At 39.8% G+C, this 25,552-nt stretch overlaps 1 protein-coding gene across 1 annotated transcript; it reads left to right on the top strand.

Annotated features, from left to right (window-relative positions):
* The first annotated feature begins 1,432 nt into the window (after positions 1-1,432).
* pds5a (PDS5 cohesin associated factor A) lies at positions 1,433-25,297 on the top strand. Its single transcript, XM_022758440.1, has 33 exons — positions 1,433-1,531; positions 2,452-2,604; positions 10,043-10,246; positions 10,817-10,903; positions 11,304-11,401; positions 12,162-12,288; positions 12,804-12,884; positions 13,086-13,226; positions 13,335-13,450; positions 14,170-14,264; positions 14,389-14,534; positions 14,919-15,070; positions 15,435-15,548; positions 15,838-15,919; positions 16,031-16,079; positions 16,234-16,373; positions 16,967-17,082; positions 17,662-17,767; positions 17,979-18,139; positions 18,417-18,540; positions 18,728-18,886; positions 19,114-19,182; positions 19,650-19,786; positions 20,119-20,242; positions 20,359-20,563; positions 21,083-21,197; positions 21,414-21,546; positions 21,777-21,896; positions 22,184-22,246; positions 22,637-22,791; positions 22,875-22,962; positions 23,061-23,326; positions 24,123-25,297. Exons 2-33 carry the CDS (start codon positions 2,491-2,493, stop codon positions 24,124-24,126), a joined length of 3,891 nt encoding a protein of 1,296 aa, XP_022614161.1. The 5' UTR covers positions 1,433-1,531; positions 2,452-2,490; the 3' UTR covers positions 24,127-25,297.
* Positions 25,298-25,552: the final 255 nt, after the last annotated feature.

The following is a 25,552-nucleotide window of genomic DNA, read 5'->3' as shown; positions in this document are numbered from 1 at the left end:
TCGGCTAGAGTGTGAAAGTACAGCAACTCAAGGTTATGATAACTAACAGCACTCCAAGTGGTGGAAATACATTGGAAAACATAAACTGTGCCAACTCTAACACGGACCTTAACACCGGAAATCCAGATTGTGATTTCAAAATAAAACGCATGGTCCTTGGCTTTTCTTAAAATGTCTAACTGCTGAGGATTGAACAGTGGTTCCGCTTTCACTCAAAAACGTGTCTTGGACGTTTAATCTTCGCCGTGCACACTGAGGTATTTCCAAATGCAGTTAACACTAGAAGTGGACACTTGAAGCTTCCAGTGTACAAACACTGTGAATGGACAGCAGGAGGGTTAAAAGTTCTGAAATGAAATATATCTGCATAGTCATATATTGTACATTTTACAATAAAGAAGGATAAGATGGAATTTTAGATTTTTTTTTTTTAACTAGGTAACTGTTTGTAGAAAAAAAAACTACAACACAAATTATTATTCAAAGAATATTTTTATATGTCTTGAGAAACACGTCTGGAGGTAATCTAATAAGCAACGTAACAATTAAAAATACCTATCTATACTATGAGCAAAACGTAAAGTATCAAAAGTAAAAGTACTCATATGCAGCCACATGCCGCCTGTTATTGTGAATGTGTTATAAACTATTATACTGGATTATTATTCGTGATAGATCAACACCCATCTAAAGGGACGACATGGAACACATATTACTGTACTTCTTTGAAATTACGAATAGAGTTATGACCAATACAGTGACGCCTCACCTCAGCCATATCTTATTTTCTTTCTGTCTTTTTTTCTAATTCTCTACCTGACTTTTGGAACTTAGTCCATTTTTCAGTTCAGCTAGACCCTATTATCACTGATGCATATAATAAAATGAATATTGTATCGTGTCAGATGGTAGTAAATGATAAAATACCAGTTTGTCAGGGTCGTTGCTATAAATCAACTCAACTCTAAAACAAAAGTAGATCACCTGCTTTAAAGTTGAATCACTTTTTCAGTTAATTGCCAGTTGACCACTAGGTGTCACTACTCTCTCCAATTTACTATTTCATTTAGAAAGTTAAGGTGCTAAATTTGTCACTGCCACTAGCAGTTATAGTAGTATTAGCGGTAATAACAAGTAGTAATGCGAGTAAAAGTATAGCTAGGAGTAATAAGTGTTTGAAGACTATCAGTTCAGCCCTTTGAAATAAAACTTTGCACTGGTAACAACTACTACAATCCTGGTGATGATAATAATGATGATGATTAATATTAGTAGTGGGGTGGTGGGGGTGACAGGGCGATAATTTAAGAATAAACCCCACGTTGTGGTGAACAAACAGAAAGTTGAAGGGAGCTGTTTTTGCCTGACTCCCGCCATGTATTTGGTGGTGCAGTACTCCTGTGGGACCGAGGGGGGCGCTCTGCACCCAGCCTTCACACAGACAGCACTGACTGAACGGACAGAGAGCTTTGTGCCGAAAACTAAACCCAACCTGTGTCAGACTAATGAATTAAAACGGCCCACTTGAGAGGTAAATACTAACGAGGAATCGCTTGGCAAATATCCTGGGGGTTTTAGCCGTAGTTGTATATTTGAAAACAGATGCATTCTGCATTTGTTAGGGTGTTCAAAATCCTTCGTGGGGGCAAGTTAGTGGTGAGACAGGAGGGCTCAGGGCGACGGTAGCAGCAGCCCTTCTTCGCCTGTGAACTAGCGGCAGTACGGAGCGATGCGTTGAAGTTGAAAAAAGACAGTAACAAGTAAATAAGCTTCATTTTTAAACTTCACAAAGTAGTTGCATTTGTCGGAAACCACAGGAACTGACCACGAGCAGAGCTATTTGAGGCAGAGATGATTGGGTACTTCACTTCCTCTGTGATTGTCTGTAGCTGGAGATGTGATGGGTACCTGAGTAGTTTGCGGCCTAGGCTAGCAAAGTAGGCTAACCAGTTAGCTTGAGCGGCTAACGTGTATTAGCCACTCGCTGCTAACACGACTTCCTTCCCGCAAAATGCTAGGCGCTAGCCAATGATGTTTGCACTGCAAGTAGCTAGCTCGTTTGATAACCTGTATGACAGTAGCCACACACCGGCGGGTCCCCTGCTGTTTTTAAAGTGGGTTTCCAGCAACAAGCTGTAAGGTTACCGAAATAGCAGTTTAGCTTGTTTCTGTAGCTACACGGTGTTTGGTGAGAAATTTACGGGAAATATGGAGCTGATGTTTAGCTGGGGCATTTTAGCATGCAAGCTAATAATATGCACAGTGTTGGTTTAATGTTGGCTTTCTGTTTGAAAAGTTCTCTGGACTAGGATATCGTTTAACATACACGCACGGTTTTGTCAATTTTAACTGGGAAAATGGATGATTAGCAAATAAGAATCATGGTTAAAACGAGGTTTTTGGTAAGTGCGGTAGCATGGTTGTGTTGAACTTTTGTTTTCTGACCCATAGAGGCCAGTAGAAGACCGTGTGGATCATACATCAACAAGCATGGAGTTCCCGCAACAGCAGAAACCGGCGGGGGACGGAAAGATCGTCTATCCTCCAGGAGTAAAAGAGATTACGGACAAAATCAGCAACGATGAGGTGGTCAAGCGATTGAAGGTATGTTGTTGGGGTTTCTTGCTGCCAAGATACTTTTGCTGCAAGTCCTATCCTCATGTATCAATGTCCAGCCCCTGGCACAATGCCAAGACTCTTCTAACTTTGCAAACTACTGGATATTAAGTAACAAGAGACCTCTCACTTATGGCAGACTGTTTTCCCAATCCTCTGTCCTCTCAATCTGTACCACAACACTCATCATTTCATCACAGAGTATTATGATTATGTTGAGCTTCAGTGTGACATGATGCAAAGCAGGAGATAGTATTGTTCAGAAGTGCTGATGGCTCCAACGTTTCCAACCCTTCCCCTCAAGCTTGGAAAAATGGGATGATCCCAAAATCTGAACACAAGAAAAGCAAACATTACATACTGAAGCTATTTTTACTGTAAGGGAACAAAACAGTGACTCATGTTTAAAGGAGATTGAAGAAAACAGCTGCACTAATGGAACAGATAACTGAGATTTTGTTGACAGTTTTGAATATCAACTGGACTCAAGTAGTCAGAGGAGGACTAAATGTAGTATACCAGCATGTTCAATATTAAAATGTTCAAAATATGCATTATATGATAAGTGCATGCCCTCAAATTTGAATCTTAACTCGTAAAAGCAAACTGGGGAAATGCAAAACATACAAAGAGGCACTGGTCTGTTTGTCAGTTTTGTTGCAATTTTGGAGTAAGCTGTCGTCCATGCCCAAGTTCACTGTAAGGTAAGATTGGGTAGTAGTCACAACATCAATACAGTCCATCTAAATTTTAGTTTTTGAAGTTGTTGTCTTAGGTATTTAATGAGTTTTATCTTGTGTAATACATAACAGTGGAACTCGGTTCAGTGAACATGTTGAATAAGTTTATATTGGATTTTGTTAGATTTGTCATACTGCGATATATTTCCGTATTGGGAAAATACGTACAATACTGCAATATCGATTTCAACATTATCACCCTATCACTCACCACTTCTTATATCAGAATTTATTTTTTTGGCCACTTGGGAAGTGGAAACAGTGTCAATACCACATTGACATATCATCACATTTAAGTTGACATGGCAAACTTGTTAGCAAACAGTTACTCATTCACACATTCATGAGTTACAGAGAAATATTATTATTAATTTGAAGTCATGTTTCTGGGCTTCTGGCAAATATAGTCCAATATTCACTCTCCTGTGCTCTGTTTTTGGTCTCTACCAACTCCTAAGGCAGGCATCGGGCCTTTTTAACTGTGACTGTCTTCTGTTTGGTTCTGGCTGCTGCCTGCTATGTCTGAAAACAACACTGTAAGAGCAGTGAGAGTGAACCACAGCAGTAAAGGAGCTGTAGATTCCAGTGATAATAGGTTCTGTAGGTTCATCACTACAAGTGATTTTTCACACTGTCATCATTGCTTTTATAGAGGTATTGATTATAACCACTTCAGACAAGGGGTTTAAACTTTCTCAGAGTGCATGCTGATATCCAACCCTTCCCCTTCAAACAGCACTTCAAACCCTCACAGCAGTTTCAAAGTTGGTGTGTGTCTGTCTGTGTTTATGGGATCCTGTGACTCTTCATAATCGCATTAGATTGTTTACTACACCAATACAGAAATTGTCTCCTGACATCCTAGAACTGTATTTATAGTGTTACATAGTAACCATAAAGTATACAGCCCTTGGTCTTAACACGATGGACAAATGTGCTGAATAGCAGGTTGTTGACTGTGTTGTTGCCTATGTAGATGTTTACAGATACATTAAATCTCTGCGGTGTGTTGTTTGAAAGTTAGAAAAACTGGGACTAATTACATGTGCAGTTATGTAGCTGATCGTTTTGTGGAAGGGATTTAAGATTGGTGTTGTACCACCAGGAGAGCAAATAGTGAGTAGGCAGCTTATTTGATCAACTTTGACATCCCCAGTTATTTTAATCTACAGTCAGCCACTAATACAAGTAATTCTATAGTTTAGTCTAATACCTGCAATAGGTCAAAAAATTGACAAAAGAACTTCATTGCACATGTGGCATTGCATGTTTTGATTTCGGAGGGAGTACGTATAGCACCAGGCTTGTCACAGCTTTCATTAATGTAACAACTAGGTCTTTCTTATATTTGAATATTAATGTTTATGAGAATATATGTCCGAGCTGCTTTGTTATCAGTGTATTTGTAAGCATAGTCTTCGCACCACAGGTCTGTTTTGTAGAGACTGTTCATTCATTATGAGCCTCACCCTGCCCTCTGTTGTGTTGGCCTTGTGCCTGGATTGCTTGCATTAAGTTAAGGAAGAGTTATATGGAGTCTGGGACTTGCATTGTTGTTGTTAACAAAAAACTTTGCTTTGACTTTTCTTTGGCTTTCATCAGATGCAACACTCCATTTAATCTCTTTCTTTCCTTTTAGACAGAGCTTTGTCCACTTTGTGTGCTGCAATATGTAGAATGCAGTGTCTCCCACAGAATTAGATTCTGTTTGTGGTGGTAGATGACCACCAAATTGATAATTAGACAATGCTCTATGTATGGTGCTCGGCTGCAAATATTTTAATTGCCAGAATGGCCAGAATGATAGGCACACAGAGAGAGCTGGTAAAGAGAGATAGACAGAGACGGTAGAAGGTTTTTTTTTTTTTTTTTTTTTTTCACAGTCCACCAGCCCACTGATGTGGCAGGATTTGTCCTAGTACTCCCAATGGCCTGCCTCACTATGACAGACAGGTCAATGTGTTTGTGAGAGTGTAACTAACAGGCTGAGTCTGTGTTAAGCATTAAAGAATAAACGAATGAGAAATGGATATCTCATCCTGTAATTAATTCCAACTTTTTCTCTACTCACTGAAATTGAATTGATGTTTTTGTCGAAAGACTAAAGACTGCTCTTTTGAATATGGCTCAGGTCTGTTTTGCTGCACCTGGAAGTTTCTTGACATATTTCAATATCATGTTCCTCACGTGTGTTTACAAGCTATTTATATTGTCATTCTGGTTGTCCGTACTATAAATCTACTATGTTGCTGTATTCTGTACACACAAGATCTATTGCATTCTGCCTGGAAGAGGGATCGTTCCTCTGTTGCTCATCTAAGGTTTCTATCATTTTTTCCGTTAAAGGGTTATTTTGGGGGGTTTTCCTGAACCAATTCTAAAAAATAAGGATGTATTTACTTTGGGGGAAAAAATTACATTTAATAACATTTGATAATATGCACCCATCATGGCCACTGTAGGAACATTTTCTTAGTCAGCCAGACCAAGAGCAAGGTGAAGTATTTGTGACTAACCAATACACACTACTGCACTTTGTGAAACTCTTCAGGTGATGAAAATAACTCAATTTGTAGCCGGTTTCATTTCAAAATGACCTTCTTCAAGACGAGTTGACTTAACTGCCAGTTATGTGTCATCTTGCATTTCAGTGGAATAAGTTCCTGGAAGCAGTGTCCACCTTTCTATTTATTCAATCAAGAATCAGTTGTGAATCGAGTATCAACTCTGAATCAATTCTGGACACCACAAATCAGAACTCAGGCGAAATTTATCTTTATTGTTTATTTTTGCAGGGATAGCACACGATTAAAGTAAATGCACCAGCTTTATCTAGTGGCTAATTTACATCTGTTGTCCCTAGGCAGAGATTCCCACCACTATACAGAATCACTGATGATTGTGTACATGAACATCTACTTCCACTTAATAATTCAGTAAATAAAGATGGTAAATGTAATGCTCTTTGCATAACTATCTTAATGAGTTTGTGTACATTGGGTTTTGTAGAACTGCATTTATTGTAATGAGGTAGTTGTTTTGGATCATGATAGAAGTGTACAGTGAGTAACAGTCATTCCAGCCCTAAATTCGAATAATGATATTGTAAAGATTGTTTCAGGCATGTACACAGATATGAACTGTTAACATCATCAGACTTCACATTGTTGGTGAAATAGGCTAAATAAGGATGTTTATTGTGTTGAAAGGGTAATAGCTAACTAGGCCTACCCAGTGGCAAAGTATTTTTACCAGCACAGACTGGTCATGTTTTCTTTGATTTATCAAAGAAAACCTCTGTGTTCAGGGAAAGAAGGGAGGATGCAGAATCAGGACACAACATCCGCTTGATCTGACTATATTGTAGAGATGGCTGTTTCAAACCGCATTTATTTCTCAGAGGAAAAACAGTTCCTTTAGCTTTCAGTATTTTGGGAAATACCCCCACCCAGCCAAGACATGGTGCCCCACATAACCCCCTCTTGGTTAATTAGTGCTGGTAGAAATATTTTGTAACTTTTTAAACGGAACCAGAATAGCTGTTTGCCCCTCTTTTCAGTGTTTATGCTATGCCAAGCCAACAAGCCACTGGGTGTAGCTTCATATTTACTGTACAGATATGAAAGTGGTATCAATCTTTTCATGATGGTATTTCACAACATGTTGAAATATTCCCTTAAGACTAAGACTTGTGTGTATACAATCTAATTCAGTTTCATATTATTTTAGATACTTTTATAGTGATTGCATGTTGCTCTGAACAAACAGCCCTGTGTTCAAAAGCGCAAGTGTCTCTGGTGGTGTGGTTTATTGCTTTGGTTACCGGCTAAACAATGAAATACAATCCAGGAGGTTTGAGTAACAGATCAGTAAGTTTTGTACCAGGTGCCATATCTCTGCTCAGATATTTATATTAAGGGGAAAAGATTTACAATTCTGGAAAGTCATCACAGTAACAATTTTATCCTCCGTGGTGATGATTGCCTGGTAAACAAGAGAATTGCCCTGTGTATTAACCAAAGTAATCTACCAGGAGTACCTGCTTGCATGTATTCAATTAGCCCACAAGCAGCGTTGCCAAATACAACACTACATTGCATTGTGGCAAAATTTGAGCCAGGTCTTGCTTTTTTCCCTAGCCTGCTGTGCCAGCACTCCTCTGTGCTGGTCATATTGAAATGAATGAGGAGCTGCATTTTTTCCAGTGTCTGTTTGAACAGAGCCGAAGGGTTCAATATCCTTGCTAACCTGTTTGAAAGACATGAAGAAGGGGAGGGGGCATGTTTTTGACTTCTCCCTGTGGAAGGAAATGGTTGTCGCTTTACAGTTTATTAGATGCTATCAAAGCTGCCTGCGTGAATTAAACGGTTAAATTGTGGGTTAATTTCGATCTAACATCGTGCAGAAAAAGCACAACTGTTGAAGAGCCTCAGTCTTTGCATCATCAGCCATTTGAAAACATCTTATATTTGAAAACACTTATATTTTCAGACAGAGCTAAAATACTGTCCAAATAAACTGCAATAAATGTAGGGTTCAGAGACACGCGCACACTCTGCAGGTCAAAAGGCCCATACACTCGTCTCTGTAGAGAGTCTTTACCGGCTGGGCTGTGACTGTTTCTGGTAAGACCAGCAGAGGGTTAGGGAGAGTGTGTGTGTGTGTGTAGGAGTGAGTGTGGTGCTCTGCAGGTTGCTGGAGCGTTGGCCCATCCCCCACCCCAGCTGGCTGCCTGGCTGTTCGTGAGCTCCACTGCTCTGTTTCATATACACACACACACATTCTCGTAGAGGAAATGGTAGGTTAAAGCACAGTGTCCTAGTTCCTATCCAGAAGAACTAAGGTGTTTTATAAGATTGGTGTGTATACAACCTCCTCATATATTAGCATTCATGCTTAAACTGGAAAAACAAATCCTATAATTTTAACATTATTTGTTTGCTATGAGATAATTGAAATGGGCAAAGGCTAATAAAAAAAAAAGAAGAATTAATTAAAAATCCTTTATTTTGGTGATTTAACCCTCTAAAAGTCACAGATTCTTCGGTGACAAGTTGATGCAGAAAATTCTCAAAAGGTTATGGTTCTTGTTTTTCCACAGTAGCATAGGTACCGAAAATGTTGGTACTGTACATTTGATTCTTCCAGGACTGACAAGGGCAGTATAATAGCCCTATAAGTTCTAGTCTGACATCAAACTTGAAGAGAAGAAGGAGGCAGGCACAGAAAACGATAACAACAACACATGGATTGGCAGCAAGTGAGAGTGCAGCAACAGTTCAGCTGCGACTTGTGGGGGAAAAATAGGCCAAAGCTGGTGTATGGAACTATTTAGTATTTGATGTGGTTTTCCTTCGGACAAAAGTTGTGGATAGTACCTAGTACCTGATATTTTGTTAGGTATCACCAGGTTCCAAATGAGCTGAGGCTACACCAAAAAGAGGTACATATTGAAGTACCATTGGTAATGGGTGTATTGTGTTGAAGATGACATCACCTTAGCTTTTTGTATCATCGCTATAATAACGATGCCGCATTGAGAGGGTATTATCTGCAGTGGAAAAAGAAGTATCTGGTACCTAAAGCGAGTAGTGCCAATCCCAATATTTTTTCAATATGCAAATATTGTTTATCTGACTAGAGCTAGTTAATATTGTAATAATAAAGTGTTTGAGATTTTGTTTTTATTGGATTTAGTGGCTGTGATAAACTAAAGTCATTTTTCAGGGGAATTGTGACGCTCAGAAAACTTAATTTTTGATTTTTCAACCATTATTTTTACAATGTTCATGTAATGACCTGCTATTCCAACTGTGGCCACTATAAAAAGGCTAGCTATGTTTCTGGAGGGTTTGGTTAAACAAAATGATTAAAAAGAAACTAACAGTTACAATTCCTGCGAGCCAGCAATACGGGTAAAGCCTCTGTGGGTTAAAAAAAATAGTTGTTTGCCCCTTTTTTCAAGTGACAGGTTCCACCTAAAGTAATTTCAGTATTTCATGTTAGAGACAAAGATGTTGTCCAGATCTAGTCCAAACCTTTTGCCACAACAGTTTTCCACAGATACTTCTTTCTCAACAGGCAATTTACAAAACACTATGTGGGGTTGAAATCTTGTGAGCTGAAGAAAAAGATGATCACCAGGAGTTCAAATGTCTCAGACAGAAGTATTTATTATAAAATTGGTGCAAAGAAGAAAATTATGAGCAATACAAAGCCAGCCTGTGAATCAGAGTAATGCCACTCCAATTTCTGAAGATGTCTTGTCCAGCAGGGCATATGTAACCCAGATGTCACATGTCCTTATCTAACCATTGTTACGTGTGTTCTTCTTTTTGTCCTTCTTCACTTATACTTACTAAGTGCTACTGTACTACTAAGTTGTGCTTCTCCCTACATTGTATAAGATCTATAAGACCTAGGTTAACATAAGTATGGAGGATAAAGATGGCTAAAGAAGAAGCTAGACATTGAACCAGTGTCTAACAATGTGTGGTCATTGTGATCTGAACTCTTTCAGTGTTAGTGATGCCTACAAAATAAGGAAAGAAGCTGAAAAGTAAGAGAATTCCTTCACACGAAGGACACTGGACAACTTGATTTTCTTGAGGCAGAGCTGCCAAACATTTCACCTTAGTAATTCTAATTTTAATTTTTATCTCTTCTCTTGTCACTCTGTTTGACAGATGGTGGTGAAGACCTACATGGACATGGATCAAGACTCTGAAGAGGAGAAGCAGCAGTATCTCAGCCTGGCGCTCCACCTCGCCTCAGAGTTCTTCCTCAGGAACCCCAATAAAGATGTACGGCTACTGGTGGCCTGCTGTCTGGCTGACATCTTCAGGATCTATGCTCCCGAGGCTCCCTACACCTCCCACGACAAACTCAAGGTTAGGAGCTGACTAAGCACTAACCCCAAAGAAATGGTGTTCAAAAGTAGCCCAAGCTTCGCGGATTTGCTGATTACACCAGTTGAAATGAATTTTTTTATTTTATGAGCTGCAGTTAATTTACGCTAACATGACCAAATACAATTCTTTGCTGTTGTTGGTTAATCTAAGTCACTGTCTGTACTAATTCTTAGGTAAAAGTGTGTTCAACTAGTTGGAAGTTAACGTTCACCTGTCCCAAATAATTTTATATAATATGTGAGGGAAGAAGGCCCTGACTGCCTCTCTAAGTCATTAATCTTCAATTTGCTTAAAAATGGTTTCATTGTAGCGTTTTGGTCTGAACTCATGACAAATATTTGCAAAATGAATTTGCAGCAAGATTACAGTGTCAAGGTGCTATCCACATCTAACAAGCGTTTCCTACAAAACCAGAGAGATCAGCTTTGTCACCGCTTCCTCTGAACTAATCTGCTGTGTTAAGAGCTTTCTTTTTTGAGCTATCACCAATATTCAACATAAAAAACAATTAACTTATATGCTCAAGTTTTTTTCCTGTCTTTTCTCCAGGACATTTTCCTGTTCATCACCAGGCAACTAAAGGGGCTAGAGGACACGAAGAGCCCTCAGTTCAACAGATACTTCTACCTGCTGGAAGTAAGGCTATTGTGAAAATCAATCAATTGTTTCAGTCATTTTTCAAGCAAAAAAACAATTCATTGCTAAAAGTTCTCAGGTTTCATCTTCTCAAATGGCAGGATTTGCTGCTTCTATTTGTCATATATCAAAGTAAAGTGTATGCCTTTCAAGACGTCACCTAGGGCTCTGTGAATTTGTCATTGGCACTATTTCACAGGTTTTTGACATTTACAGGCCAAACAATTCATCAATTAATCAAAGAAAAAATCAGCATATTCATCGCTAATGAAAATAATAATTAGTTGCTGTCCTCCTTGTGTTTTATTGATTGTAGTTCAAAGAGAAAGCATGCTGTTGAATTATTGACCACTGATGAAAGAATCTCATTTTTGTGGATTTTTCTCATGCATCTCCATAGAACCTGGCATGGGTGAAGTCATACAACATATGCTTTGAACTGGAGGACTGCAATGAGATCTTCATCCAGCTTTTCAAAACACTCTTCTCTGTCATCAAGTAAGGCCCCTGTTACCTCCTGCTGTGTCCTTTTTGTCTTTTCCTCTTCATAGCTTGCACCTTCACATTATTTTCCTTCTACATTCTGAAATATCCTTGTTTATCAGATCTTCCCTCTGCCTCTGGTAGCCCTTGAAACTGTCACTTGCTCCTTTTTGAAACCTGATATTAACATGTCTTAACATCTTACCATGAAACATGAAGACTTTTACGACATGGAATTACATTATTTTAACACATGCTTGTATAATATAGTGCTGCATCTGAAATGACCTTATTCAGCCTCCAGACTGTGGTCGGGGGCACGGTGCCTCTATAGTGCCAGGGCACAGTTGTAGCTAACCTTGGGGCTAACCTTTGTGTTATAGGGGACATGCTTGGTTAATTACATCACTTAACCTCTGATGGAAGACTCGACCCTTGAGATTCTTTGTACTTTGGTGGCAGCCTGTATGAAGGAATGGAATTTATCAAAGATATTGATAGGACTAAAATTAGGTCAGTTAGAGCGTAAAACTGTTGTTTTCGGTTACTTTACGATTATCGGCCAGTCCTAGTGTCTATGATCTTTTCTATTACCACTAGTACTGTTTTTAACACCATGTGTAGGACGGGGTTATAAAAAAAACAATAAACAGTTCTTTATTTTTAATTTATCGTTCATTTTGTTTTTCTTTTCTTTTTGTTCTTCCTGGTTTCATCAGGTAACACTCAAGGGCAGAATATCTGTGTCTCAGTCTCTCTGTTCCTCTGTCCACAGTAACAGCCATAACCAGAAGGTTCAGATGCACATGATGGACCTGATGAGTTCTATCATCATGGAGGGAGATGGAGTCACACAGGAGCTCCTGGATACCATCCTCATTAACCTCATCCCTGCACACAAGGTCAGCTAGAGCATAACACACGCACGCACACACATACACAAATTATATTATTTCTTTGTGTTAATTTTGCATTGTTTAGAGTAATCTTCATGGTCATATTTGTATTTTTCTCTTTTTTAATTTTCAAAAATGTATTTTGAATATTACAAAACAAGCAAAAAACTCTGGATTAAAATGAGATTATAAAATTCCAGTGTTCAGCACACGAGATCATTTTGATATTATAATACTTTGTGTGAGGCAGAACATCAACAACATGTTTGAGGCATTTTCTTTGCTTTCTGTTAATAGGAACCTAGCGTGAGCTGAGAACCCTTATGACTGAACAGTGTGTTTTTGGAGCAAGAAACACAGCTGTCTGTTTAGAAAAATGACAACAATGAACCTTGCATATTTGCACTGTTAGCTGATGTCATGCAACAAACACTTGGAAATTCTTTACATCTTTGAATGTGAAAGAGTACAATGTGCATAATTGAACGAACTAATCAGTGTTTTAACTTTCCTTGGAACAGAATTTGAACAAGCAAGCGTACGATCTTGCCAAGACTCTACTTAAGAGGACCGTCCAGACCATAGAGACGTGCATCGCAAACGTGAGTAGCATCCTGCACTCCACTGTGTTTATTTTCCCTCCACGTCTCAGTTATCTATTCTCAGTTTGACTGTTTGTTTTTGTTTCTCTTACTCTTGTCCTCAGAATCTGTCAACACGAACAACTTTCTGTATCTGTCTTGTGTCTTGTTCAAACTAAGTCTTTATCTAATACTGCCTGTTTTTTTTTTTTCCTGCCTCAGTTCTTCAATCAGGTTTTGGTGATGGGTAAGTCATCTGTCAGCGACCTGTCAGAGCACGTCTTTGACCTTATCCAGGAACTGTTTGCCATCGACCCTATGCTGCTTACCTCTGTCATGCCACAGTTGGAGTTCAAACTTAAGGTAAATACAACACACACACACACACACACACACACACACTTGACCCTAAACACCTCATCTCAGACTGTATGAAGGTGGTTGACAGTTTGCCAATTTTGTTGTTTGCAGAGCAATGATGGCGAGGAGCGTCTAGCTGTTGTACGGTTGCTAGCTAAGTTGTTTGGGGCCAAAGACTCAGAGCTGGCCTCACAGAACAGACCACTGTGGCAGTGCTTCTTGGGACGGTGAGTTACACATATACACACAAACACATAGAGATGCTTAAAGATGAGCCAGTTCTAACAGGACAATAAATTAAAAGAAAAGTGAGAAGATATGTTATAACTATATATGTCTTTATTATATCTTTTTGAATACACATTAGATTTTTCTGAAGATATATAAAATATTTTTCTGTAAAGACCCCATCATTGTAATTTTCAAGGGTTGGTAAACTCATGGAGCCAGAGTAGGAATCTCCCCCCGTGGAGTTTTGATATCTGGAGATGATTTGCTAATTCGCGAGGCATCTTTCTCAAGTTATCTTAAGGAGTGAATGGTGTGTAGTGAATTACACAAATTTTGATTTGAAAAGTAAAAGTCAGCGCTGGACTCGGATCTGAATTCAATATCATTTAGTGGACAAAAAGGTGGCGAAAATCGCAACAGAAAGAATCCCAGTGAAGAAAAGCTGAAAATTCTGTCAGCCAACAAAACAAGATGTTTCCTTAATGGAGCATTGGTTGAGATAAACCATGGTAACCCTCATAATCAGTTGCAGGGAGTGTGTATATTCACAAAAGGAGCAAGTAAATGAAGAGTAGTATTCCTAGTACAACAATTGCTTAGTTTCTTTTAGACCCTTTTTTTTTTGCATTTCATTGATCACTCACTTGCTTTCTCAAAGTATGATGCATAATTCAGTTGAATTTATTAGATGTGTAACTGATGTTTTTTTCTCCAGGTTCAATGACATCCATGTTCCAGTGAGGCTAGAGTGTGTAAAATTTGCCAGCCACTGCCTCATGAACCACCCAGACCTGGCCAGAGACCTGACAGGTAGGTTTTGTGTGTTTTTGTTTTTCTGACTCACTGTGCCTTCTTCACTCTTGCTCTCCCCTTTTAATTCAGTCCTTTCTTTCACATCATTCTCTGAACAATATTGTGGTTACTTGTCTTTCAGAGTATTTGAAGGTGCGTTCCCATGACCCAGAGGAAGCCATCCGCCATGATGTCATTGTCACCATCATTAACGCCGGAAAGAAAGACCTCAACTTGGTCAATGATCAGCTGTTGGGCTTTGTACGGGAAAGGACTCTGGACAAGAGGGTGAGGCGACTGTGCACTCACATGGTGGCTGAGTGGTGCAGATATTATTATAGCCATGTAGGAAATGATTCAGATGGCATTTTGGGTAGTAGTGAAGCAGTTTACAAATATTATGTTGCTTCATTCTGGTTGTCATCAGTCATGGACCTTGGAGACATGGAAAATAAAATTTCTGAGGCCATAATCACATCTCACCCACATTAACATGTAGATTCTCATTAGGTTAGAACCTGCTTTTGTCTGAGAGTACAAACACTACAGGAATTTCCGCCCAACACCAGATTACTTATTTCATAAAACAAGACAAGTAAATTGACTTTCCTCATCTTAATTTAATACTGTCCTGCCTGATCTGTTTTTTCCCTGTTCTCCCTCCTCTTATAGTGGCGTGTGCGTAAGGAGGCCATGATGGGCCTGGCTCAGCTTTATAAGAAATACTGTCTGCACCATGAGGCCGGGAAGGAGTCTGCCCAGAAGATCAGCTGGATCAAGGACAAGCTGCTGCACATATACTATCAGAACAGCATTGATGACAAGTGAGAACATTCATACTGTACATATCAGCTCAACTGCATGTATAGATGGATGATTGTTTCTGTTGTTCAGCATGCACTTTGTGGCTGTTGCCATTAGAAACAGCGTTAACTTTTAGAGAAACAGCCAATAGTACAGGGACCTTGCATCTGATATGTAGTAAATCTTCTTCCTCTATGAGCAGCCAGTATGAAAGAGACAAAGCGTTGAAGTAGACCAGTTAACATTGGTGATACAAGATGCAAATCTTTATTGATCTTGATAAATTTCATGTTTATTTGTGCAATGAAATTAATGTAGAATCTTTACTTGTTTCATTCTCTGTTTTTACATAATTCACTATGAGCTCTCTCCTCCTCTCTACAGATTATTAGTAGAGAAGATCTTCGCCCAGTACATGGTGCCTCACAGTCTTGACACAGAAGAGAAGATGAAATGTCTGTACTACCTGTATGCCTGCCTGGACACAAATGCTGTCAAGTCAGTAAACCTGCAGTATCAACACCCCTCAACACACACACAGCTACACATTTTAGGTTGTACACAAAAATACTGGCCTGTTTGTTTCAATGTATATTTGCTGTAAATGTATTATATTTTTTATAAAACACCAAACTGCTCTATGGCATAAAACCCGACTCAGTTTCATTTAAACAGCATGAACTCAAACATGACACTAACGGGTCAACAAGTACATATAAAGACTGCATAACGCCACGTCTCACTTGTTTCTCCTGTTTTTCTTTTTGTCATTGATCTTTGCTTTCAGGGCTCTGAATGAGATGTGGAAGTGTCAGAACATGCTCAGAGGCCTCGTCAAAGAGCTGCTGGACCTCCACAAGCTGCCAGTGGTGCGCTGACAACCTCACTCAATTACACAAAACTGACCATCTCCTCCATGTCTTTTGAAGCAAATGTCTCAACATATCTATGACTAGTTTCTGTCTCTTTCCCCTTGGTAGTCTGAGGCCAATAACACAGCCATGTTTGGAAAGCTGATGAGTATTGCCAGTAAGTTGGAAACACACTAACACAAACAACTTTTCAACTCTTGCACTCTGTCACTTCTTTAAATTGGTAAAGGTTAATTCTTCCTAATTATGTGAGTGGCATCCTCATTACTTTAATCTTAACACTTAATCCTAACCCTGCTCGGTGTTTCCAGAGAACCTGCCAGATGCAGGAAAGGCCCAGGACTTCATGAAGAAGTTCAACCAGGTTCTCGGGGAGGACGAGAAGCTCAGGGTCCAGCTGGAGATGCTCATCAGTCCGACCTGCTCCTGCAAACAGGCCGAGATCTGTGTGGTGAGAGGACACTGAACACTTGTCTATCTAGCGTATACACTCACTCACAGACTGACAGCCAATCTTTTCTTTTTAACACATACACACAAGTGTTAACATTGCATACACATCATCCACAAAAACATGATTAGGCTCAGTGCTGTGAGTTTGTTTTTGACCTAATTCAGAAATTAATCAGTGCAGGTTTAAATCCCAGGGGACTATGTAGTTGTTCAGAGAAAGAGAAGTTGTGTTACAAACTGAAAATAGTTAATTTTTCTGTGTTTTCAAGTTGTGGTCACATAGAAAATGACATTAGTTTGTTTTTATTCTCATAATGTTAATCTGCTATCATGTAATTATTATAAAAGACTTGGTGAGATCACCTCTCATGGTAAAGTGTGTTAATCATGAACCCGGTACAGAGATAAGAAACAATAACGGATGTACCTGTCGTCCTCATGTGTTTGAATTTTAATTAGATTAATATGAAACTGTGATATGATCAAACGTGAAGATTGTCACAGATGTAGGAATAAAAACCTCATGCACATATACAAGCACAAATCCATGAATGTTGGTATTAACGGTATTGCTGTTTGTGCTTTGTGCAGAGGGAGATCACTCGGAAGTTGACGTTCCCCAAACAGCCCACCAACCCCTTCCTGGAGATGGTTAAGTTCCTGCTGGAGCGCATCGCTCCTGTCCACATCGACTCTGAGGCCATCAGGTCAGAAAAATTCTCAGTGCTTTCAGCACACCAAGTATTTTGGTCTGGTCTTATTCTCTAAATTTCACAACAAATCAAAAATATTTGCACATGTTCAAGGCTAAATTCTAATCCCAAATTATTATAATTGAAAGGCATGAAGTTACATTGTAAATCCTGTTTCATGAGATTTAAGTGGCTTTTTGTACAATACACCGGAACACAGGACAACCAGTAGTGTGTGTTCCCCTATCTGATGAATTGCTTCATGTACTCTGTGTCTGTGCTATTGTGTAATACCATTTCCAGGCTTTTCTCATTCACTGAGACACCTAGTGGGGGTGAGGTGTAACTGCAAGCCTCAGTGAGGGCACGTATTTAACCCTTTCTGCTTTATGGAAAAACACCATGAGAAAGGAAGCACTCGAACTGAATGACTCCTAGTGCTTAAGTTACGCAGCGTAACAGGTTTTTTTAATGTTTAATTCTTGCCACTATGTTGTCCTAGGATACCTAAAAGTGCTTCATTTTGTCTGAAAACACACAGTTTTAGATAAGGTTAATATAAGGATGGTAATAATTTACAATGTTTTGTTTTAGTGCTCTGGTGAAGCTGCTTAACAAGTCCATTGAGGGCACAGCTGATGATGATGAGGAGGGCGTTACCCCTGATACAGCCATCCGCTCAGGCCTGGAGCTCCTTAAGGTACATGACATGGACCAAGCATGGAGCTTTCAAGTCTGCACAAGTTCATTTTCATATTGCAAAGTGCATGATTTGTAGTAAATGGGGTGGCTTTAACATAAAAGAAACACTGCTACTGTCTTTTAAGGCTGGATTACATATTTCTGGATAAGTGATTTTATGAATAAATTTAAGAGAGTAAATTATATCTACCCTATTTTATTCCTCCTAGGTCCTATCGTTCACCCACCCCACAGCGTTCCACTCAGCAGAGACCTACGAGTCTCTGCTCCAGTGTTTGAAGATGGAGGATGATAAAGTGGCAGAGGCAGCCATCCAGATTTTCAGAAACACTGGGCAAAAGATCGAGACGGAGTTACAACAGATAAGATCGTAAGAGAAATGAATATGAAGTGAATATGTGCAAATGATGAGACTATACAATGTGCCTGTGTTGAACATCTCTCTAGGGCAGTGTCTAATCAGACTTTGACTTACAGGTTTCTTTTTGATCTATTAAGGAGTCTGTCTATATAACTACAGATGAGGAGAATTGTGTTCCACTATGACAACTGTACAGTGAAAGCAGCTGGGTCCACACCAGTCCAGATGTAGACTGAATTAAGAGTCTGCTTTGTGTAAGTCTTTTAATATCGTCTGTGTCCATCAGGACCCTGATTCCCATCCTCCATCAGAAAGCTAAGCGGGGCACACCTCACCAGGCCAAGCAGGCTGTCCACTGTATCCATGCCATCTTTAACAACAAGGAAGTGCAACTGGCACAGATTTTTGAGGTAGGAGACCATTTCCCAACTTACTGAACCTGCAAGGATCTCCCTTGTGTTATAGATGGAAGATAGTGTTTTTGAATGTTTTTATTTATGCCAACTTGCATTGTACATTATGATCTTGTCTCCTCTTTTTCCACCGTGTATATCATTTATTGCAGTGACATTTTTTTGTGTTTTGTTTCACCTCCAGCCTCTGTCACGTAGTCTGAACGCAGACGTCCCGGAACAGCTTATCACTCCCCTTGTGTCATTGGGCCACATCTCCATGCTGGCCCCAGATCAGTTTGCCTCACCAATGAAGTCCATTGTGGCTAACTTCATCGTGAAGGACTTGCTCATGAATGACAGAGTATGAGTAGATCAATCTTTGCTCCAAAGTAGACACATGTTAACATGCATATATAATCACTCACTTGGTATTGTATTTCTATTTTCATAGCAATGTCATGGAGACAGTTTATAAACTACAACCTTTAACAAATATGCCCAGCCATGAATAAACAGTGGATTGTTGTAAACATGTGTATAAGCAAAGAAAAGAGTGAAGATGTGTGTCATATCCCTTTGTCTCTCCAGTCAGTGGGAAACAAGAATGGCAAGCTGTGGACCACTGATGAGGAAGTCTCACCTGAGGTTCTAGCTAAGGTAAGATGCAAACATGTTGCTTTCCACATTTCACTTTAGTCCAATCTGATTATTCGTTTTTACTTCATGAATGCACATGGACGATCTAGTGTTGATGACAAAGGTTCCCAATTTGTGTGGTGGTGGTTGTGTTTTAAAAATAAAAGAAGATGAAGATGTGTGTCATATCCCTTTGTCTCTCCAGTCAGTGGGAAACAAGAATGGCAAGCTGTGGACCACTGATGAGGAAGTCTCACCTGAGGTTCTAGCTAAGGTAAGATGCAAACATGTTGCTTTCCACATTTCACTTTAGTCCAATCTGATTATTCGTTTTTACTTCATGAATGCACATGGACGATCTAGTGTTGATGACAAAGGTTCCCAATTTGTGTGGTGGTGGTTGTGTTTTAAAAATAAAAGAAGACTGATTGTACGAGATGAAGGGGCCCCGCTGTATCTAGTTATTCATGCTCTTCCTGTTTCCACAGGTACAGGCCATCAAGCTGCTGGTGCGTTGGTTACTAGGAATGAAGAACAACCAATCCAAGTCAGCAAACTCCACCCTGCGCCTGCTGTCAGCCATGCTGGTCAGCGAGGGAGACCTCACAGAGCAGAAGAAGATCAGGTAGCTCCTGGGTTGAAGGTCACTGTGCTGGGTCAGAGTAGAGCTGTTAGAGCTAATGTGGGAGATTTCAAAAATGGCAAACTTTAGATGCAGGCCTCTGTGTGTGACTACAATATCCCCGAACAATAGTTTTCATTTATTCTAAAACATGGCGCTTCAGGAGTTACATTACAGGCAACAGCTCCTTAGGAAAAAAACAAGCTGGTGTCCATAAAGTTTATTGATTTATTACAAATTGAAATTTACACTTAGGGAACAGATTTGTGAGTTATAAATGTATTCTAATTTTTAATTTTTCCTTCTTCCCTTTGCTTTTTCCTTCCTTCTTGTAGTAAATCAGACATGTCTCGGTTGAGGCTGGCCGCAGGTGGAGCCATAATGAAGTTGGCCCAGGAGCCCTGTTACCATGACATCATCACACCTGAACAATTTCAACTCTGCGGCCTTGTTATCAATGTCAGTCTCAACTTTAAATCCTTTTTTTCCAGGCCTAATGGGAAGAAAACATCCACATTAGTCTTTACATTATTTGAGTTTCTTTTAACACTACGTTTCTCCCCTCCTGCTTACAGGATGAGTGCTACCAGGTTCGTCAGATCTTTGCTCAGAAGTTGCACCTGGCTCTTGTCAAACTGATGCTGCCACTGGAGTACCTGGCTGTCTTCGCCCTGTGTGCCAAGGACCCAGTGAAGGAGCGCCGCGCCCACGCCCGACAGTGCCTCCTCAAAAACATCTCCGTCCGCAGAGAGTACATCAAACAAAACCCACTTGCTCAGGGTTGGTGCTCCATGATTACACACTGTTCTCATTTTATAGAGCATAAACACAACATCTCTGAAGTTTTTAACATGGTCTTTATTGGACGCCAGCGAAGACTTAAGCTAAGCTCATTCTCTAGTCAGAGGTCATTAAACAACTGCATTAAAAGAGCATCAGTCAAACCTCGAACAAATAAAAATATGATGGAAGTATGTCATTTGAATTTATTTCATATATAATTTTGAGGAATGCTAGTCTCTTTATTGCTCCACGTAGATTTCTCATCCCTCCAGTGGAACAGAAGTTATACCAGTTTATATTGAAGTCGCATGTATGTCATTAATTTGCTAAGCTAAGTTTGCTAAGGTTTAAAGTGCTATATCTAGGACAAGCTTTCTTTAAGTACTTTTTTTAACCCTGAATCTGTTGGCATGTCACGGTTTCATATTCAGCTCACAATAATTCAGACACATAAGGATGACTGGATGGAAACATACTTATGGACATTAAAATTAGGTATTCTCTGTCTCCCCTCAGAAAAACTTGTCTCCCTCCTTCCTGAGTATGTCGTTCCCTATATGATCCACCTGCTGGCCCATGACCCAGACTTCACAAAACCACATGAATATGAACAGCTCAAAGACATCAAAGAGTGAGTGTTGACATACTGTGTTTTGGTTTTGTGGCCTACACTGTCCCTGACTCCCAGAATACAGCTGAGAATTTGTCTTTTAAAAAGTAACCTAATTTTTCAATTTTTATAAGAACGTTTTAGATTCATAACAATAAAGATGCACAAATAATCAAGTGATAGTGATTACAACTGTGATATACAACGTGTTGTTGTGTGCGTGCTTGTGTTGTGTAGGTGCCTGTGGTTCATGCTGGAAGTGCTGATGACCAAGAATGAGAACAACAGTCATGCCTTTCTTAGAAAGATGGTAGAGAACATCAAACAGACCAAGGACGCACAGTGTCCTGATGATGCCAAGGCCAATGAGGTACACACTAACACATGTTTTTATTCATGAATAAATTAAAACAAAAAAGGGATAAAACACGACCCTAAATCAGTGAAAGAGCCAACATGAAAATGGCTATGCATGTGAGCGTACACAGGGTCAGAAGGCTGTTGAAAATGTGAAGAGTTTTATGTTAATGGTAGGTATTATTTCTAAAAAGAAAGGAAGCACAAACTATTGTCCTGTTTCTTGTGTTGTTGTGGCTACAGAAGCTGTATATTGTCTGTGATGTTGCTCTCTTCGTGATCGCCAACAAGAGCACCGCATGTCACCTGGATTCTCCGAAAGACCCCGTCTTACCTTCCAAGTTCTTCCTCATACAGGACAAGGCAATACACAGACTCAAACACACACACAATCATATGTGTAATCATAATGTATTGAATCTTGTTCAAAAGAAACATAAATACAACCTTTGCTTCTCCTTCTGGAGAGAGTGGCCCCACAACACCGAACATTTCAAACTCTTCTTAAGCAACACTTAAATCCACTCAGTGTTGGATGAATACGGGCACACGCTTTGAGGATTAAAGCCAGAATCATGACCTTTGTAGTTGAAATTTGTGGTTTAGCAGTTTATACTAATAAAATTTTCTGTTGTAATTTATTTCAACAGGACTTCAAAAATGATAAAGAGTATCTGTTGGCAGACATGAGACAAATGCTGCTCACTGGAAAGGTAAATACAAAACACGTCATGCTTTTATAACCACTGTAAACAGTATCATACTGTCAGGAGAGTGCTGAGCAATCCGTGTCAGAGTTTGTAATGTTTGAATATTAGAAGGTTTGTTTTAAGAGTGGGTGGAGGGCTGGAATACAAGATGGCACCACCACCTTTTTAGCATTAATTTGCGAAACTGGAGTACATTATAATGTCAAGCTAAAGAAGGGAAAATATATCTTATCATTTTATTTTGACTGTTCAAATATTCATATGACAACATTTGTATTATACAGGTATAAAGATCATGTCTGAGAGAGGGCTACATGTAGAGCATTAATATAGACTTGAGTGATATATTGAAGCCCCATCATTACACCTCACCACTCCTTCCTTTTCTTTAAGCAGCCTAAAACAGCTCCAGTGTTGGGAGCTGTGAACAAGCCTCTGACAGTACCGGGAAGACGGCTCTTCACCAAGACCACCCCAGCCTCAGACACAGCGAGTAACACCAGCACCAACTCCTCTCCACTGAGCTCCTCAACCATCAACAAGAACAGGTAATCAAGCACTCACTCCCATGTACACATAAACAGAGAATAATGTATATTTCAACTGAGTGATTTTTAAATTTGTCTTGTAGTAACAGCAATGTTGCCACCGAGCCATCAGAGAGCAGAGCGCAGGAAAACAACGAGAACCCAGTGATCAAGAATGACGAGGTGAAGAAAGTAAGTTCAGAAAGGAGAACCAGATGGGAAGTGGAACTACACATACTCAAGCTTAAAGCTGTGTTGTCTTGACTGAGCTTTTTGCCACTGTCTCTCAGGAGGAGCCAAGTCAAAATGTGACCCCTGATGCCGGGACAGAAGCGTCGCCTGTCAAGCGACGTGGCCGTCCGCCTAAAACAGCAGCCGCTCCTGTAGCGGCTGAAAAAGAGGGAGCAGCGGCACCAACAGGAGGTGGAGCTGGCAGAGGCAGGAAGAGAGCAGCTGACCCCAACTCCAACCCGTCTGCAGAGTCAATCAACATCAAGATGTCAAAACAGCAGCCGCAGAATGATGAAGGGACAAAGAGACAGATTGACTTACAGAGGTAAGAGTGAAAAAAGGAGCTGAGGAAAGAACAGGCATGACATAAAGTAAAGTAGTCCATATTAGCGGATAAATAATAGACTAGAGAAAACTGAAAGGCCAAACGGAAAGGCTTCAGAGTGGTGCTTTTAACTTTTTAGTCCCAGTTTGTGTCTTTTTAATCAATAGGTAATGAACATAACTTAATCCTGTGGTTACACAGGAGTCCCACTGTCCTTCAAGTGTCAACTTTTTTCTCAGTGGGGGCCGTTTGTGAGCAGAGAGAAGGAAAAAGTGAGGAGGAGGGAGCCTGGAGAGGAGACAGGGAGAGATGTAGGGACAGTCGCCAGGAGCGAAGGGGACACTGAGATAGAGTCCAGCCTGGGGGGTGTTATCTGTGGCAGGAGGGACAGAGAGAGATACCCCCTCACCCAAGGACAGACCAGCTGTGCAGCCAGGTTCAACACAAATAGCCAGGGAGATACGAAGTCCACATGGAGTAGAGTTCCCTTTGGCAGGCAGGGAGAACACAACAGTGGAGAGAACGTAGGCAGACTGGCAGGGAGGTGGTTTAGTCCAGGATGTCTCTAAACACAGAATCTCACTACAGCTACAAGCTCTTGCGTCTTGTATGTGTCAATCAACCCCCCCAATACTACACTGAGTTTGCGTTTCCATTTTTAGAAATACACTAACTCCTCAAAAGCTTATTAAGTAACACATTTTATTTAGTTTGTTTTACCTGCAAACTCTCTTTGTTGACATGGTCTTTTAAATCACCGAGACCAACGCTGAGTTCAAACCTTATTGTCTTTCAGGTAAAGAGAAAACCGGTGAAGGTGAAATCCAGACTGTAGAGAATGGGCCAGACTCCTCCTCATAACCTTCCCAACCCTACGCACATGCTCCTCTGACTCTTAAAGCTTTCCTGGACACATTATGGACCTTTCGTAAAACACACACATAAAGGATGCATACACACATACACACACTCACACACACACCACTGACATCCTAGAAGGTTTTGAACACCTTGTAGTCATGATTTGAAGCTCATTGTATGTAGGTCTTACTCAAAAAACATGTTATTTTTTTCCTTTGTGTTTGTTGCTCTTTGCTTCTTTTGTGGAGCTGTTTTTAAGAAAAAAAAAACAGGATGGACATTTTACAAACATTTTAATCTGATTATGATTGTTGCTTATTAAATTCCCTGGGAAAAATCCTACCGTATGTCTCCTGACCTCTTCCTCCTTGTGTCTTCTGTTGCACAATAGTTTTATTTGAGTTCACCCGTTTTACTTAACACAGTTGTATTTTGTAAATAACCATGTGCAACTTTCCAGTTAAACTTTTTAAATATCCAAGACAGTTAAAAATAGCAGCAAATGGCTAAGATATGGGAACATCGATACATTAAACAGATGTACCGGCACCAAAATTTTATAAACTTTGGTATGTTTAGGTTTCTAACTTTGGTATGTTTAGGTGCTTTAGTTTGGTTATAGCGTTACAAGGCCAGGTAGAAACTTTCAGTGGCTTCTTAACTGCCACCTGTAATGCTTTTGAAGGCCTTTTGATTCATTTCCAGTGTATTCATGGACAAATTTAAGCTGTCAAACTTTTCTGAATACTGTGTTCCAAGCTCTGTTTGCCTCCTCATCCCCTAGACTGGTCAGGGGCTCTGAAACCGAGCTGGGTTTGAATTACCTTTTTGTTTTTTTACTGCTGAAGTATGTAACAGTACTTTGGAATGCATAAATGATATATTACTATACAAGTATGTGTTCAAGGTTTTTGTTCATCTTTTACAATGAAATATTTTTTGTACTTTTGTCAGTTTTCTGTTGGGTTAAAGCCTGGTGTTAGGCATTGAGTGAGTGGAAACTTTGCAGGTTTTGTTGATGACAACTTATTTTTGATGTAGTTAAAGTATGCCTATTCTCATGATCATATTTAATTTTTTTTTCCAGAAAATAAATGCTTTTAGATGTTATTGTGTAGCGCATTTGTCTTGAGCACCATGTTGTTGAAGTGCTGCACTTGTGGAAGCAAGAGGCACAACACAAGCAAACTTGATTTTCCAGTTTTTTAATCAAAGAAACATGACACTGTCACAATAAATAACCATGCTTTTTATACTGCTGATGCTTGCTTCCAAGGAAACAAAAGAGGAAAATAAGTCTCAATCCAAATGGAGAAACTGAGATGCAACAGCCCCGTTTTTTTTTTTGTCTTTTTTTTTAATGCT

This window comes from Seriola dumerili, unplaced genomic scaffold (assembly GCF_002260705.1).
Source record: "Seriola dumerili isolate Sdu_G_001 unplaced genomic scaffold, Sdu_1.0 BDQW01000301.1, whole genome shotgun sequence".
NCBI classification, from domain to species: domain Eukaryota; kingdom Metazoa; phylum Chordata; class Actinopteri; order Carangiformes; family Carangidae; genus Seriola; species Seriola dumerili.
The sequence above is the reverse complement of the archived record's forward strand: the minus strand, read 5'-3'. Positions and strand labels throughout refer to the sequence as shown.

Bases quoted from the DNA above. Each gene is read 5' to 3' on its own strand.
- pds5a (XM_022758440.1), top strand. From the start codon at position 2,491: ATGGAGTTCCCGCAACAGCAGAAACCGGCGGGGGACGGAAAGATCGTC. The intron at 18,887-19,113 runs GTATGAGTAGAT...TTGTCTCTCCAG, and splicing joins ACTTGCTCATGAATGACAGA to TCAGTGGGAAACAAGAATGG. The intron at 21,547-21,776 runs GTACACACTAAC...TTGTGGCTACAG, and splicing joins ATGATGCCAAGGCCAATGAG to AAGCTGTATATTGTCTGTGA.